Below are 12519 nucleotides of genomic sequence, written 5' to 3'. Positions count from 1 at the left end.
CGAATTTGAACCCATAACCTTCCCCTAATGCTTCCAGAGCCCTGTCACTTCACACTGCTGCCTCAAGGGGTGGTTATAAAATCTGAAATAAACAGAATTTCAGGTCACCTACCGTATTTTGTCTTTTAACTTTGTCCAGCAGTATCTGAAGTACTACTGTAGTCAATGACCTGGGTGAAAAGAGTGTTGGGATGTCGGGCAAATCAATAAAAAGCAAAATAGTATTTTTTTTATTATGCACATCAGTTGTTTTGCACTTCCAGGTTTATCATATGCTAGCCTTTCTGTCATTTTATTAATATTATAACCCTTCAGGGTTCAGGTGGGCACCCTTGCCGCTGCCCCATCAGGTCAGCCCCCCCACCGTTGGGAACTCGAACCCGGGCCTCCAGCATCACTCAACAGGGATGCAGCCTGTTGAGCTAAAGAGAGATCTCCCCTCAGGCCGGAGGCTGTAGCCCCTGCTATCACAGGGAAGGGCGGTGATGTCACCTTACACAATCACTGGTGGCCGTAAGTGTTACAATATGTTTCTATTTTATTGTATCTGCATGTAATTATCCTTTTTTGCATTAACAATTCATGTAAACTTTGTGGCCATTGTCATCCTGGACATTAAGACATTTAATTGAATATTATTTAATTTGGGGGTCACATTGAATTGAGGTTAAGCACTGTGAACAGTGTAGAGGATGTCTTTTAAAATACCATCTAATTTGTATGCCTTAAAAAAGCAGGACTGAAAAGAAGTGATTAGGGTTGTGAACTCGTAACTGAAAAAGAAGCAAGAAATTGAAATTGTCAGCAGTTACAAATATCTAGGCACTATTGTTGATTACACCCCTTTGAGGAAAACACAGGTCCCATACATGTACAGTATGTAAGAAGAGACAACAGTGATTGTTCTTCCTGAGAAAACTCCACTCTTTTAATGTGTGAACAATGACTATTCTATGGAACTTTCATTGAATCAGTCCGAACATTCACTGCAAAATAATGGCTGCAAAATAATTTTAAATTTAATAGAGCAGTAATACTACAAAAACAATTATTACATTTAAAATTCATAAAAATATCACAGGGCAAACCATGATCAAGGGAAGCGGTTAATTAGAAATCAAATTAAATTAAATGTATTGATATTTCCACGAAACTTTCCAAGCACACAACATCCTAAGCAATTGTCAAGCTCTACCAACAAGCACAGCTGTTCTGGGGCTGTAACAAGGCAGTGGGATCTACTGTAACACGCAAAAACAAAGAAATCAAAATCCTATCGTTGTAGAGACGCAGGAATGCAGGGAGTTACTGCAATCAGGTATGAGACAAAAACAGCATACTTTTGTCAAACATTCAGTATGGAAAATACATTAAAACTGAGCTTTTTATCGAACTGAAAAGTAAGGAAAAACATTTGTTTCCAACTGTGAGCAAATTTGCCACTTTACAGTTAATGCAATTGGCTCACTTTACCCAGTTGTGCAAAAGCCTTATGATTTTCAGATTGTATTAAACGTTAGTAATTAAAAGTGTCACTAGAGGGAGACAACGACATTCTACTACAACACCATTGAATTTATTATTTTGCTTATAATAATAATAATTGCTTACACTTATACAACACTTTTCTGGACACTCCACTCAAAGCGCTTTACAAGTAATGGGGACTCCCCCCAACCTCCACCAATGTGCAGCCCAACCTGGATGATGCGACAGAAGCGACAGCAGCCATAGTGCACCAGAAGACTCACCACACATCAGCTGTCAGTGGGGAGCAGAGACTCATGAAGCCAATTCATAGATGGGGATTATTAGGAGGCCATGATTGGTAAGGGCTAATGGGAAATTTAGCCAGGATACCGGGGTTACACCCCTACTCTTTATACCGATTTTTTTGGATTTCCTTTTTTTGATAGGAAAATAATTTATTATCTGTAAATTCCATCATGGTGGTTGTTTATCCCCTTGAAAGTCTTTTTTACACTACTGCCAGAAACCAGTAACTGGCGTTGACAATCTTTAACTAAGGATCGTATTTACAAGGTTAAATGTGTTTTAACCTCAAACTCATTTTGATATTGGTACTGTAGCTTCACAATATATTTTTCAAAATGCGTGATTCCAAAAGGACGTAGGCCTATATTATAAAATATATTTTTTACCTCGTCACACCTGATATTCAGGTTCCTGTTTTGCTTCATACCTAATGTGTATGGTTTATGACTCACGTGTTGAAGACGTTGGCCTAATTTACTCTTAATATTCATACATTCCGAAGATATAAATAAGCTCATATTAATATTGGTTCTTGCACATTTGATGCTTGTTTATTTTATTGATTTCGAAAACCTGTCACGAAGTTTGCACTTTCCTAGGCACCTCTATGATTTTCCGGCAGCAAACCATTAATAATAACTCTAGATGTGACAGGTGGCAGATCGGCCCGTGTTAAAAAAAAAATGCTTGGAGAGAAAAACTGTGCACAAAACATTATCAGCGGGTTTCGCAGTGAAGCAGTTGCAAAACAAATCCCGTCTCGAAGTAGTATTGGTCTTTTTTATTCACTTGGCGCATACTGATTAAGTCTTTTAGAACGTGTGAGGTGTTTTCAAACATACTACTGTACATCTCCTGTACAGTATACTATAGTGAAGCGCAAACCGAAAGCCCGTTCACCTGATAATCTAGTGGGTGGCGCCTCCTTGAGACTGACTCGCTACCAGGGCTGTACGTAACCCCTTGGTGGGGAGGACTCGAGGATGTCTAAAGTTCACTTCATGACACGGGAAAAGGAGACGCGAACGAAACGGGGGTGGGAACAGGCGGTGGGAGTGGGTTATGGGGATATATCCTCCGGGTTACTGTGGGATTTTAACGGCTAGTGTTTGGAAGCCGTTGGAGATCTAATGGGAGAAATACAACAAGTTTCTCCTGTGAAGAACTTCTTTGCTGGGGGAGTCGGAGGAGCATGCCTCCTGTTAGCGGGACATCCCCTGGACACTATTAAGGTAATAGTGTACCATGGTGTACTTGGAAGTGCTTGCAACTTCTTGCCACTGTAAACTCTATTCAATTAGTTCTCAGGCAGGGGCAAACGTTTAGTGATAAAACCACCATAACAATCAATGAAACGCTTGTCGATACATTTCGGGAGCTGGTTTGATGTCGTTTCAGCACCAGGTCTTGCTATAATTAAAATAATGTAAAATATGCTATAAGTAGTAGAACTATCAATGGGTTTGTAATGGGTTGACAATGCCTCTCTTTTGGGGTGAAGACTTCATATCTGTAAATTACATATGGCATGTTTTTAAATAAAGCACGGGGCCATATGAATTAATATGATTCTTCCTTCTATGTTACAGTATAGTGTTAAAGAAATGAACTAATATTCTAACTAATAAACTAATATCTCTTGAACCAGTATTTTACGTTTCAGTGCGTGGATTGGACGTTACAGGTACGTTTTCACAAAGTAACTATCGACATTAGGTTGAAATAAAAAAACACAATGTCTCCATAAAATGTCATTTAAAACTCAATGGAAACTAAATGAATGCAGACCAGCACTGGAAAAAATGTTCTGAATTAGCGCACAAAACCGGTTTTTCTTCAACTTGGCGGAACCCAGAATTACTGGCAGCTTTTGTAGGGCTCACAGGTTGACGCAATGCAGTACAATTAGGCTCCTGTCACTTTTCTTGAGAAAAATGGATTATAAACACCCTTAAAACATAATTGTATGATAGCATGGGGCTCGGATTCTGTAACCTATACGGGGATAATGAAGGCATGACTTAATCTTTCATTTCTGCACACTTCAAAGCTTTCCTAAATTGTATTCCTCTTGCTTTACTTCCTGTGGAACCAACTACAAGTAGAAGAACAAGCGCTTCTTTATGCGGCTCTATTATTTTGTGTTGTTTGCTCTTCGAGATTTTTAGCTCGCTTGAGTCAGATGTGAGTGCAATGCCAAGCAACTGCTGTCTGGTTTGAATTAAACGCGAGCGAAAACACGAGCGATCGCGAAAAGAAATAAAAAAATGTAAGGAAATAATTTGCAAAGCTAGCATTGTGGTAAAAGTTGCATCTAGTCCAGTGCTTGCCATTAATCGTCAAACTTGTATTTCAGTTTGACGTTGCTAACCACTGGTCTGTTCAAAATTATCCTTAATAGTCGTACTGTAAGTAAATAATTATTATTGCTGTTGTTGATACGTTTATGTGTAAGCAAACATTCATTCATCCTACAAAGTGCTTCTTATAATTCTTTGTTTAATTAACAGATATTCAGTGCAATCATACAGTATAAATGCAGATACCGTAGTAACAGTCACGACTTGAAGACTCTAGTTTCCACTTGAAATCGGTCCTCTTTCAGTTAATAATAATCCTTACATTTTTCTGGACACTCCACTCAAGGCGCTTTACAGGTAATGGGGACTCTCCCCCCACAACCGATGTGCAGGACCCACCTGGATTATGCGATTTAGGGTGTTAGCGACAGTCGTTTGGTTTGGAAGGCCTTATAAGTTACTTTTGACGGTCCAGTACCGACATGTTTGTGGTTTTAGTCTTCCATAATAATAATTTCAAAAGAGATTTCTTCATAAATAATTTAGAATTTTCACAATAATGTTAAAGTTGAGAAAATCTAAAAATGATGGGCAGTCTCTACTGTGTCAGTATTTGTCAGCAGCCTTCAGAGCACGTTGTCACTCTGATGTGGTAATTAAATTCCCAGGACTTGAGTCTTTAGTTGTCCTTGGGAGACCGTCAGATACTATTCATTCATAACAGCCAGTTTGTTCCAATCTAAAGAATGACAACCGAGAAAGTTTATTAGAAAACAGGGCTGGATCAAAAACAGACAAGAAATTATGACAAGAAGACAATGACAATAATTTGAGATAGAGAAAGACCCCCATGGCACAGTTTACTTGGCAAAAAGTAGTAACCTGTATTTACGTGATTAAGTAGAAAATTATGATGTGCCAGTAAAGTACTGTATGTATTGTACCAGCAGGTGTAGGTTTCTTTACAAAAATAGCACTAAAGTAGCAAGATTACTAAATTTTAAGCTAAATTTAAAAGGGTTGTAGTTGTGTGGAATACATGTGTTTCTTCCTTCTCATTTTGGTTACTAGCAGCTTACTGATTCAAGTTCCTTGAAGTATTCTAGTAGTTAAAAATACTTTAAGACCCCTTTTCAGAAAAGATTGTCGTTAGAAGCTGCAGGAGCCAGCTTTATCAGGGGAGGCAGCCATTTTCGTCCACTGGGTGACAAACTTCCCCTGCCTATCAGTCAAACTCTGCTCTCTCCTTATCTAGAACAGTTTACTGTCATCGTTCTGTCAGATAATTTCTCTGTGCTTGTGGGGTTTGATTGTGGTTAGTTATAATTTTTTTCCCATTTTATTTCTTTTTTTTTAAGTGTTATTGATTTATTCCTTCCTCCAAAATCAAACAACCAAATGTAAAATGGAACATGAAGATCCAACTTAACAAAAAAAAAAGTATAAAGCCGTCACCAATTTCAGACTAGCTGAACCAGTTCTTTACAGATATGCTCACTGTAGCTGAGTTATGAAGAAGGATATAACCACAATGTTTTCATGAATGAATTTAAGCAATGTACAAAGTGTACCTTACATTCTTCATGCATCTGCTTATCTGTACAAGCAGTACAGTACATCTCTCTTGTCTCTGTGCATGTGTTCAGCTCATTGTGTGTCTATGTACAATATGTGTACCGTATGTCTGTATATTTGCTCTGGGTATTTCATTGTATCTGTCTGTTTGGATTTGCATATTCATTCCTGAATCTGAGTGTTTGTGATGTTTGTCTTTCTAATACTCTGCCTTTCTGTCTGGGTGTTTTCGTTCTTAAGTGTGTGTGAATTTGTGACTCTTTGTTACACTTACATTGCATTATATTTGTGTGTTTATGTACTTAATGAGCCTGTGTCAGTTATTCATGTGCATGTTTATGGACATGTATGGGCACGTGTGTGAGTCACTGGTCTGCATGTTTTGGCTAACAGGTTCGGCTACAGACTCAGCCCAAAGTTGCTTGTGGCCAACATGTCATCTACACTGGGACCTTTGACTGCTTCAAAAGGACAGTGGCCAGAGAGGTGAGATCATACAGTCCATATCTGCTGATAGCGAGCTCTCACATGGGTTGGATTCCACTTCTGAATTATATCACATGTCATGTGTTGACAGAACCAACTTGATCATATTTAATGTTGCAGGTGGCAGCCCTGAGACATTGTGATCTCCAGTCTATGTCCCTGCAGGGTAATGCTGATGGACTGCGTTCTCACAGAAATGTTTCTGCAAATGCTGTCGGTCCTTTTTTGACAGGGAATGCTTGGTCTCTACAAAGGCATGGCAGCTCCCCTGGCAGGGGTGACTCCAATGATGGCGATCGGCTTTTTCGGGTTTGGTTTGGGGAAGCGACTGCAGCAGCAAGATCCCAACACCCCTCTCACGTGAGCCCCCGGGCCTCTGGTGAAACACTGTTCAGTGGGAAGCAGTGCCCATGTCTTGGGTTGGCAGTGGACATTGTCACTGGTACAAATGGGGTGTAGTGATGCTCCAGCTGACATAAAACATTTGCATTATTTCCAGATGTAGCAGGAAGGTTGTGGTTTGGTTATCATAGAGAAAACATTTTAGCAAAGGTTTTACAATGTTGCTGGAAGAGTGGAATAACATTGTAGCCATATTAAAAAAAACGTAAAGACATTTGTATTATTTATGTGTTTGTTAAATACATTACCAGACAATGTTTTATGCACAATACTAATATTCATAATGTTACAAAAAACTGAACATTACAGCAGCATTGTGTTCATAGTACAGTATATTTGGCTGTAACAGCACTGTAAAGGATGTATCAACCATATCCCCTGGAGCCCACAAAGGAGACCTGTATTATCATGGTGTTTCTGTATGTAATTGTGCTGTTTTATGATGTTGAACAATGTTCTTAGGTCAGCTTGGGTAGTAATGCTGGCTTCTCTCTGTGCCCACCCAGATACCCACAGATCTACGCAGCAGGAATGTTGGCAGCTCTTTGCACCACTGGCATAGTGGCACCAGGGGAAAGAATCAAATGTCTGCTGCAGGTCAGAAAAACAGTATCCAGATGCAAGCAGCCTTCAAATATTAACCATACAGTAACACCATTGTCCCAGCCATGTGATTCACCCCTTAACAGAAATTAACAAATGCACAAAGAAACTGTTACATCTTGGCTAAACTGACATTGTAGATTTTTTTACTGTTCAGGAATACTGACAGTGGTTCTACCAAAAGCACTAAAAACTGAATTTTGAAGTGAGGATCTTGCGTTGGTGTGTTTGTTACTGATTATGCAAACTACCGTGGGAGGGTGGAGAGAGGTACTGAGCTATATTGACTGAATGGACTTTATGACACTCTGCAGGTTACAGTAAGATGATTTCTGAGACTGATTAACTTACAGCGAGCATGGTCTTTATCTTGCTTGAAAGGTTTTCCTGTTCTAATGCGTTTTAGGTGCAATCTAGCTCAGGTGTGCTGAAGTACTCCGGCCCTGTGGACTGTGCTGTGCAGCTCTACAAAGAGCAGGGAATCCGCAGTATTTACAAAGGCACTGTGCTCACGCTGATGAGAGGTACTGTTTGAATACTCCCAGCAAGCCGCCTTCCTTACACAGTGTCAGCTGGTAATGTACCAAGTGTGATGACGCAAAAGACACTGGAGGGGTGAAAGGTGGAAAAGAGCACCCTGAACAGTGTGTTATCTCTCCAGCAAATAAAAGATCATTCTCCACATTCTCAGGCAGAATTAGGGAGATCTCTAACACCAAAGGAGAGTGGATCTCCCAGAGTATAAACTGAGTAAAGCCAGACAGTATTTGGCATCGACATTAGGTTTGAACACTAGTGAAGTCACAGGTGTATTACAGGTAATGTATTAGAAAGACAATAGTGCAGGGAAGTTTTTATAAGAAACTTAACAAGCTAGAGCTGATGGTTTTCATGTCAGACTGTGAGAGAAACTCAGTCATAACTTTTAATTAATGACATATGGCCATTTGGTATCTACAACGGTATATTCTAGACAAACCCTAATACATTGTTCAGGACATAGATTGCTTGCGGGTGAAAAAATGATGAACAGCAATGCCAGCCCAGGTTCTCATGAGCAGGCCCTTAAGTTACTGTATATGCTGAGACAGGGATCTGAGGCATAACCAAATACTTCTCAGGTTCCAGATAGTACTGGTAAACCAGCAAACATTTTTGTCTGCATTGAAACATGTGATTTCCATGATATAACAACAACAACAACAACAACAATTATCATCATCTACATCGTGGATACATCTATTATTCTAACCAATGAAAATATACGTTTATGGTTCCAGATGTGCCCTCCTCTGGCGTGTACTTCATGAGTTATGAATGGCTCAAGAACGTCCTGACTCCAGAAGGTCAGAGGTGAGTTTCTCCTACCACTGTGTATCTTAATTCTGTGTTGTATTGTGCCCTATCCTAATCCTGCAGACTTTCACAAGAAGTCTTAACAACCTATGGCGTTGTACAAAAAGTGTGAACGTGTGTTTAAAGGTTTAAATGGCTCCTCTCCTATTCACTTTTCATGTCTCTTCATTTAGTGTCAATGATTTGAGCACTCCTAGAATCCTCTTTGCTGGGGGCATGGCAGGCATCTTGAACTGGGCAGTGGCAATACCTGTGGATGTGCTCAAGTCCATTTTTCAGACAGGTAGGAAATTTCTGAAAGATTTTTCTTTAAAACATTAACTGTAATAGGCTCATCAATGACTCATCTCATTGGAGTTTAGGCTGATCTGCACAAACTGCATCAGGAAGACTAAGGAATCCGATGGTTGCTTAAGACCTCTGTCCCTGATTGCTGTCAGGGTGTTGCAGTGTTCCTTGTCTGACTGAAATGCATAATCTGATTCACAATTGCATTGTGAAAATAAGCGATAAGGGTACAATAGATGTGTGGGCAGACAGGGCTGAGCAGCGGTATTTTTATAGAAAGTCAAAGTGATGAGCAATTCGAATTCAAAATAGATCTGAAACTGAAAAAGAGCAACAGGATGAATTTAGAAAGCCGTACCCCTGTTTGCAAAACATGGGAAACCGCAATGGGAAACATAAATTGCAAAGGCAAAATTCCCAGAAATATTAGCAGAAGTCCCCATGGCTCTCAAAAGTAACTGCCACATTTAATTTGATTAACCTTCTTCTGATCCAAAAAACATTAAGCAATTAATTGTGATAAACTGAGCAGTTAATTGTAATGCTCCATGAAGCAAACAGCTGTGCCAAATCTTAGCAGGTGTTCACCATAAAATCCTGTCGAATGCAACATTGTATTCCACAGCTCCGGAAGGACGATACTCAGGATTCGTGGATGTGCTCCGGGAGTTATTGAGGGAGGAAGGTCTGAGATCGCTGTACAAGGGCTTCAGTGCTGTAATGCTCCGAGCGTTCCCAGCCAATGCGGTAACTGCTATGAGATTCGCCACAGACACTCACTTTTTACTGTGATATAAATATATGATAATTATGTGTAACATAAACATCATCATGCTTATTTACTATACTGAACTGCTTTACACCACTATATCGATAAAGGTTATTTGTTGTCACTATTAGAAATAGTTCACACTGAAATAATGTCAGACGCAGGTTTGCAAGCTTCTCACAACTGTTTTAATGCTTTTTGGCTTATTTTATTTAGCAGTTGTAGTCTGTTGAGTTAGTATAGGAATTTGGATTGATGGCAGATGGTTTGTGCCAATAACTGTATATGTTTTGGTCTATTAATGAATATTCATTAATATTAATGAACCTTTTCCAGTAAATGTCACAAGACAACTAAGTCTGTAAAAGTAATCTGAATTTTTGTTATGTGCTGTATGGCACTTCATGCTTAATAGTTTTACTTTGTAAAACCATCTTTATAATCATCCGTAAGTAATTTAATTGAATGTTCAGTTGTTTAATTAATAAATTAAAAATAAAAAGAAATATAATAGTTCAGCACTATTTAAGTATTCCTCTTTTTTCCACTAGGCATGCTTCCTGGGATTTGAAGTCTCCCTGAAGTTTCTGAACTGGTTGGCCCCAGAAATGTGAAGGGCAGGATTGTGTCTTCATCGACAGCTGTTTCTATAATAATGGATAATCGTTTTGCACTTTTACAAAACTGATATAAATTTTAGGCTTTTAACTTAAAATTGAGCTCAAAATATATACTTTTAGCAAAAACAAATTTGGCTCAGGTCAACATTTATAAATGTCAAAGCATCTGACTGGATAGTGTTTTAACTTTCAAAACTCATGTTAACAAATTGTAAGATAAAGTCTAGACCTGGTTTCCTTTATCACAACAAGTCTTTTTTGTGCGTGCTTCTAGGCATACTCTAACTCAAACATCCAAAATCCCCATCTTGAAGTATGCTGGTATTGTTAAAAGAATGACTCCTAATCAGAGTTTTATTCAAGTCAATTGTGTCACATTCAAGTTATGTTTTAAGTCAGAACAGTCAAGTCTCAGTTCAAATCTCGAATCACTGTGGAGATGTGTCATAACCGAGACTCTAGCATGTAAGACTTGTGTATCTGTTACAAGAGCGCGCAGCAAAAATTTAAAATGTTTTTCAGCGCATTTTATTTTCAAATGGCAAATTATTACTTTTCAAATGCAATCAATTAATAGAACACTTAGCTGGAATGAAAAGTGATTGAACAAATTGGTCAAAAGAATTGTGAGGCTGACATTAAGGTTTTTTATTGTGTTATCGTTACCTGTAAAAGATTTATAACCTTTTTTTCTTTTAAACAATATAGTTTCTTTTAATTAATGAACTGTATAGTTTGTGGATGACTTAGAATTATTGACCTGTATGCTGAATAAATAATTGTGGAATGTGGTCTAAGTATACTAATCTTCAAAGAAAATGAAGATAGTATAACCCTTTAATAAATGAGAAAAACATTTGGCACAACTGGCAGTGGTTGTGCTAACCTTTACCAGCCTACAGAAATTACTCCTGTCTATCCATCCATTTTCTAAGCCACATTATCCAGTACTGGGCTGGAGCCTAACCTAGCAGCAACAGACACAAAGCAGGACACACCCTGGACGTGATGCTAATCCATTCCAGGGCACACATAGACACAAACACTCACACTCAATTTTACAGAACTCTATTAACCAATCAGTATGTTCTTGATCTGTGTGAGAAAGTAACCCAAGTGAACATGAGGAAAACATGCAAACTCCACACAGAGCTGCAAGGCAGTGATGCTATCCACTGTATCACCGTGCCTCCCAGAGTTAGATTTTAAAAATATTAAATTTGACAGACAGCTATATGGATATGAATGACAAGATTGTGGAGTATGATGGCGGTCTACTGTGTCTTTCTTAACCCAGGAAAATGTTAGAGCTGGAGAATCAATCTACTTGCAAGTTAAGGATTTGGACTTTTGGAAAGTTGCATTGTTGCTATTCATTGGTAATAGTAAAGGTTTTAAGAAATTACCTTAATATTTAATCCAAAATTCAGTCACCTGTGCAAATGAGTACCAGTTAAATATGATCAGTTAAATCTGTTCCCACTTGTACAGCTGGATTGATATAAGGAAGATAGGCATGACTGCCATTAAACTTTAGACACATTCCTTGTGACTGATAAGAATATAACTTATCTAGGAATCATTGTAAGGAAGAACATCCAGTACTGTTCATGGTGTCTTTCCGTCTGGCCACATTGTCTCCAGATAACCGCACTCATTGTAACAGAGATAAAAATGTTCACTTGGGTTTTTCCAGGTGCCCTGGTTTTCTCTCACAGCCCAAAGACATACTGGTAGGTTAAATAACTTCTGTAAAAACTGGCCATGGTGTGAGTGTGCATGTGTCAGTGTTTGTGTCTGTGTGTCCTGCGATAGACTGGCGTCCCCTCCAGGTTTTGTTCTGCCTTGTGCTCATTGCCTGCTGGGATACGCTCTGCCTCCCCTGTGGCCCCGAATTGGATGATGCAAGTGGAGGAATGGAAAATAATAACTATACTCTGACTGACACCACACCAGTCATCTGAATATATACAAGTCGATAGTCTATATTAGGTTACTTTATAGATGCATATCTCAAAACACTGACATGCCAGTAACAAAGTGCTTACGCTATATTCTTTGGCTAAAAAAATATATTATTTTTATTATATTATTCATTTGTGTGTAGTGTGTTTACCACTGGTATTACCCTTAAATGGTTATGAGTGGTTACAAGAACGCATGAATCGGCTATAGAATATAATTATTTGATACATACAACATTTTTTATCCTTGAGAATTCCACAGCACTTTACACATACAGTAGGAGGGGACACATTTCACGTACAGCTGAAGCAATTATGTGTAGCAATTATGCCCCAACAACCCCACTACACAGCAGATCAGGTGGAGAAGTAAGAATTGA

The 12519-nt window shown here is 38.8% G+C and overlaps 1 protein-coding gene across 1 annotated transcript; it reads left to right on the top strand.

The window, feature by feature from the left end:
• The first annotated feature begins 2790 nt into the window (after window positions 1-2790).
• Window positions 2791-11035, top strand: LOC102684581 (mitochondrial carnitine/acylcarnitine carrier protein-like). Its single transcript, XM_006625606.3, has 9 exons — window positions 2791-3008; window positions 6045-6137; window positions 6370-6497; window positions 7046-7136; window positions 7549-7666; window positions 8423-8495; window positions 8672-8781; window positions 9412-9533; window positions 10107-11035. Exons 1-9 carry the CDS (start codon window positions 2907-2909, stop codon window positions 10167-10169), a joined length of 900 nt encoding a protein of 299 aa, XP_006625669.1. The 5' UTR covers window positions 2791-2906; the 3' UTR covers window positions 10170-11035.
• Window positions 11036-12519: the final 1484 nt, after the last annotated feature.

This window comes from Lepisosteus oculatus, chromosome 2 (assembly GCF_040954835.1).
Source record: "Lepisosteus oculatus isolate fLepOcu1 chromosome 2, fLepOcu1.hap2, whole genome shotgun sequence".
Classification (NCBI taxonomy): Eukaryota; Metazoa; Chordata; class Actinopteri; order Semionotiformes; family Lepisosteidae; genus Lepisosteus; species Lepisosteus oculatus.
Note: the sequence above shows the minus strand (reverse complement) of the source record. Positions and strands in the feature narration are given on the sequence as shown.

Coding starts and splice junctions, on each gene's coding strand:
- LOC102684581 (XM_006625606.3), top strand. CDS start 2,907: ATGGGAGAAATACAACAAGTTTCTCCTGTGAAGAACTTCTTTGCTGGG. Junction 3,009..6,044: donor ATCCCCTGGACACTATTAAG/GTAATAGTGTAC, acceptor TTTGGCTAACAG/GTTCGGCTACAGACTCAGCC. Junction 8,782..9,411: donor CAAGTCCATTTTTCAGACAG/GTAGGAAATTTC, acceptor TGTATTCCACAG/CTCCGGAAGGACGATACTCA.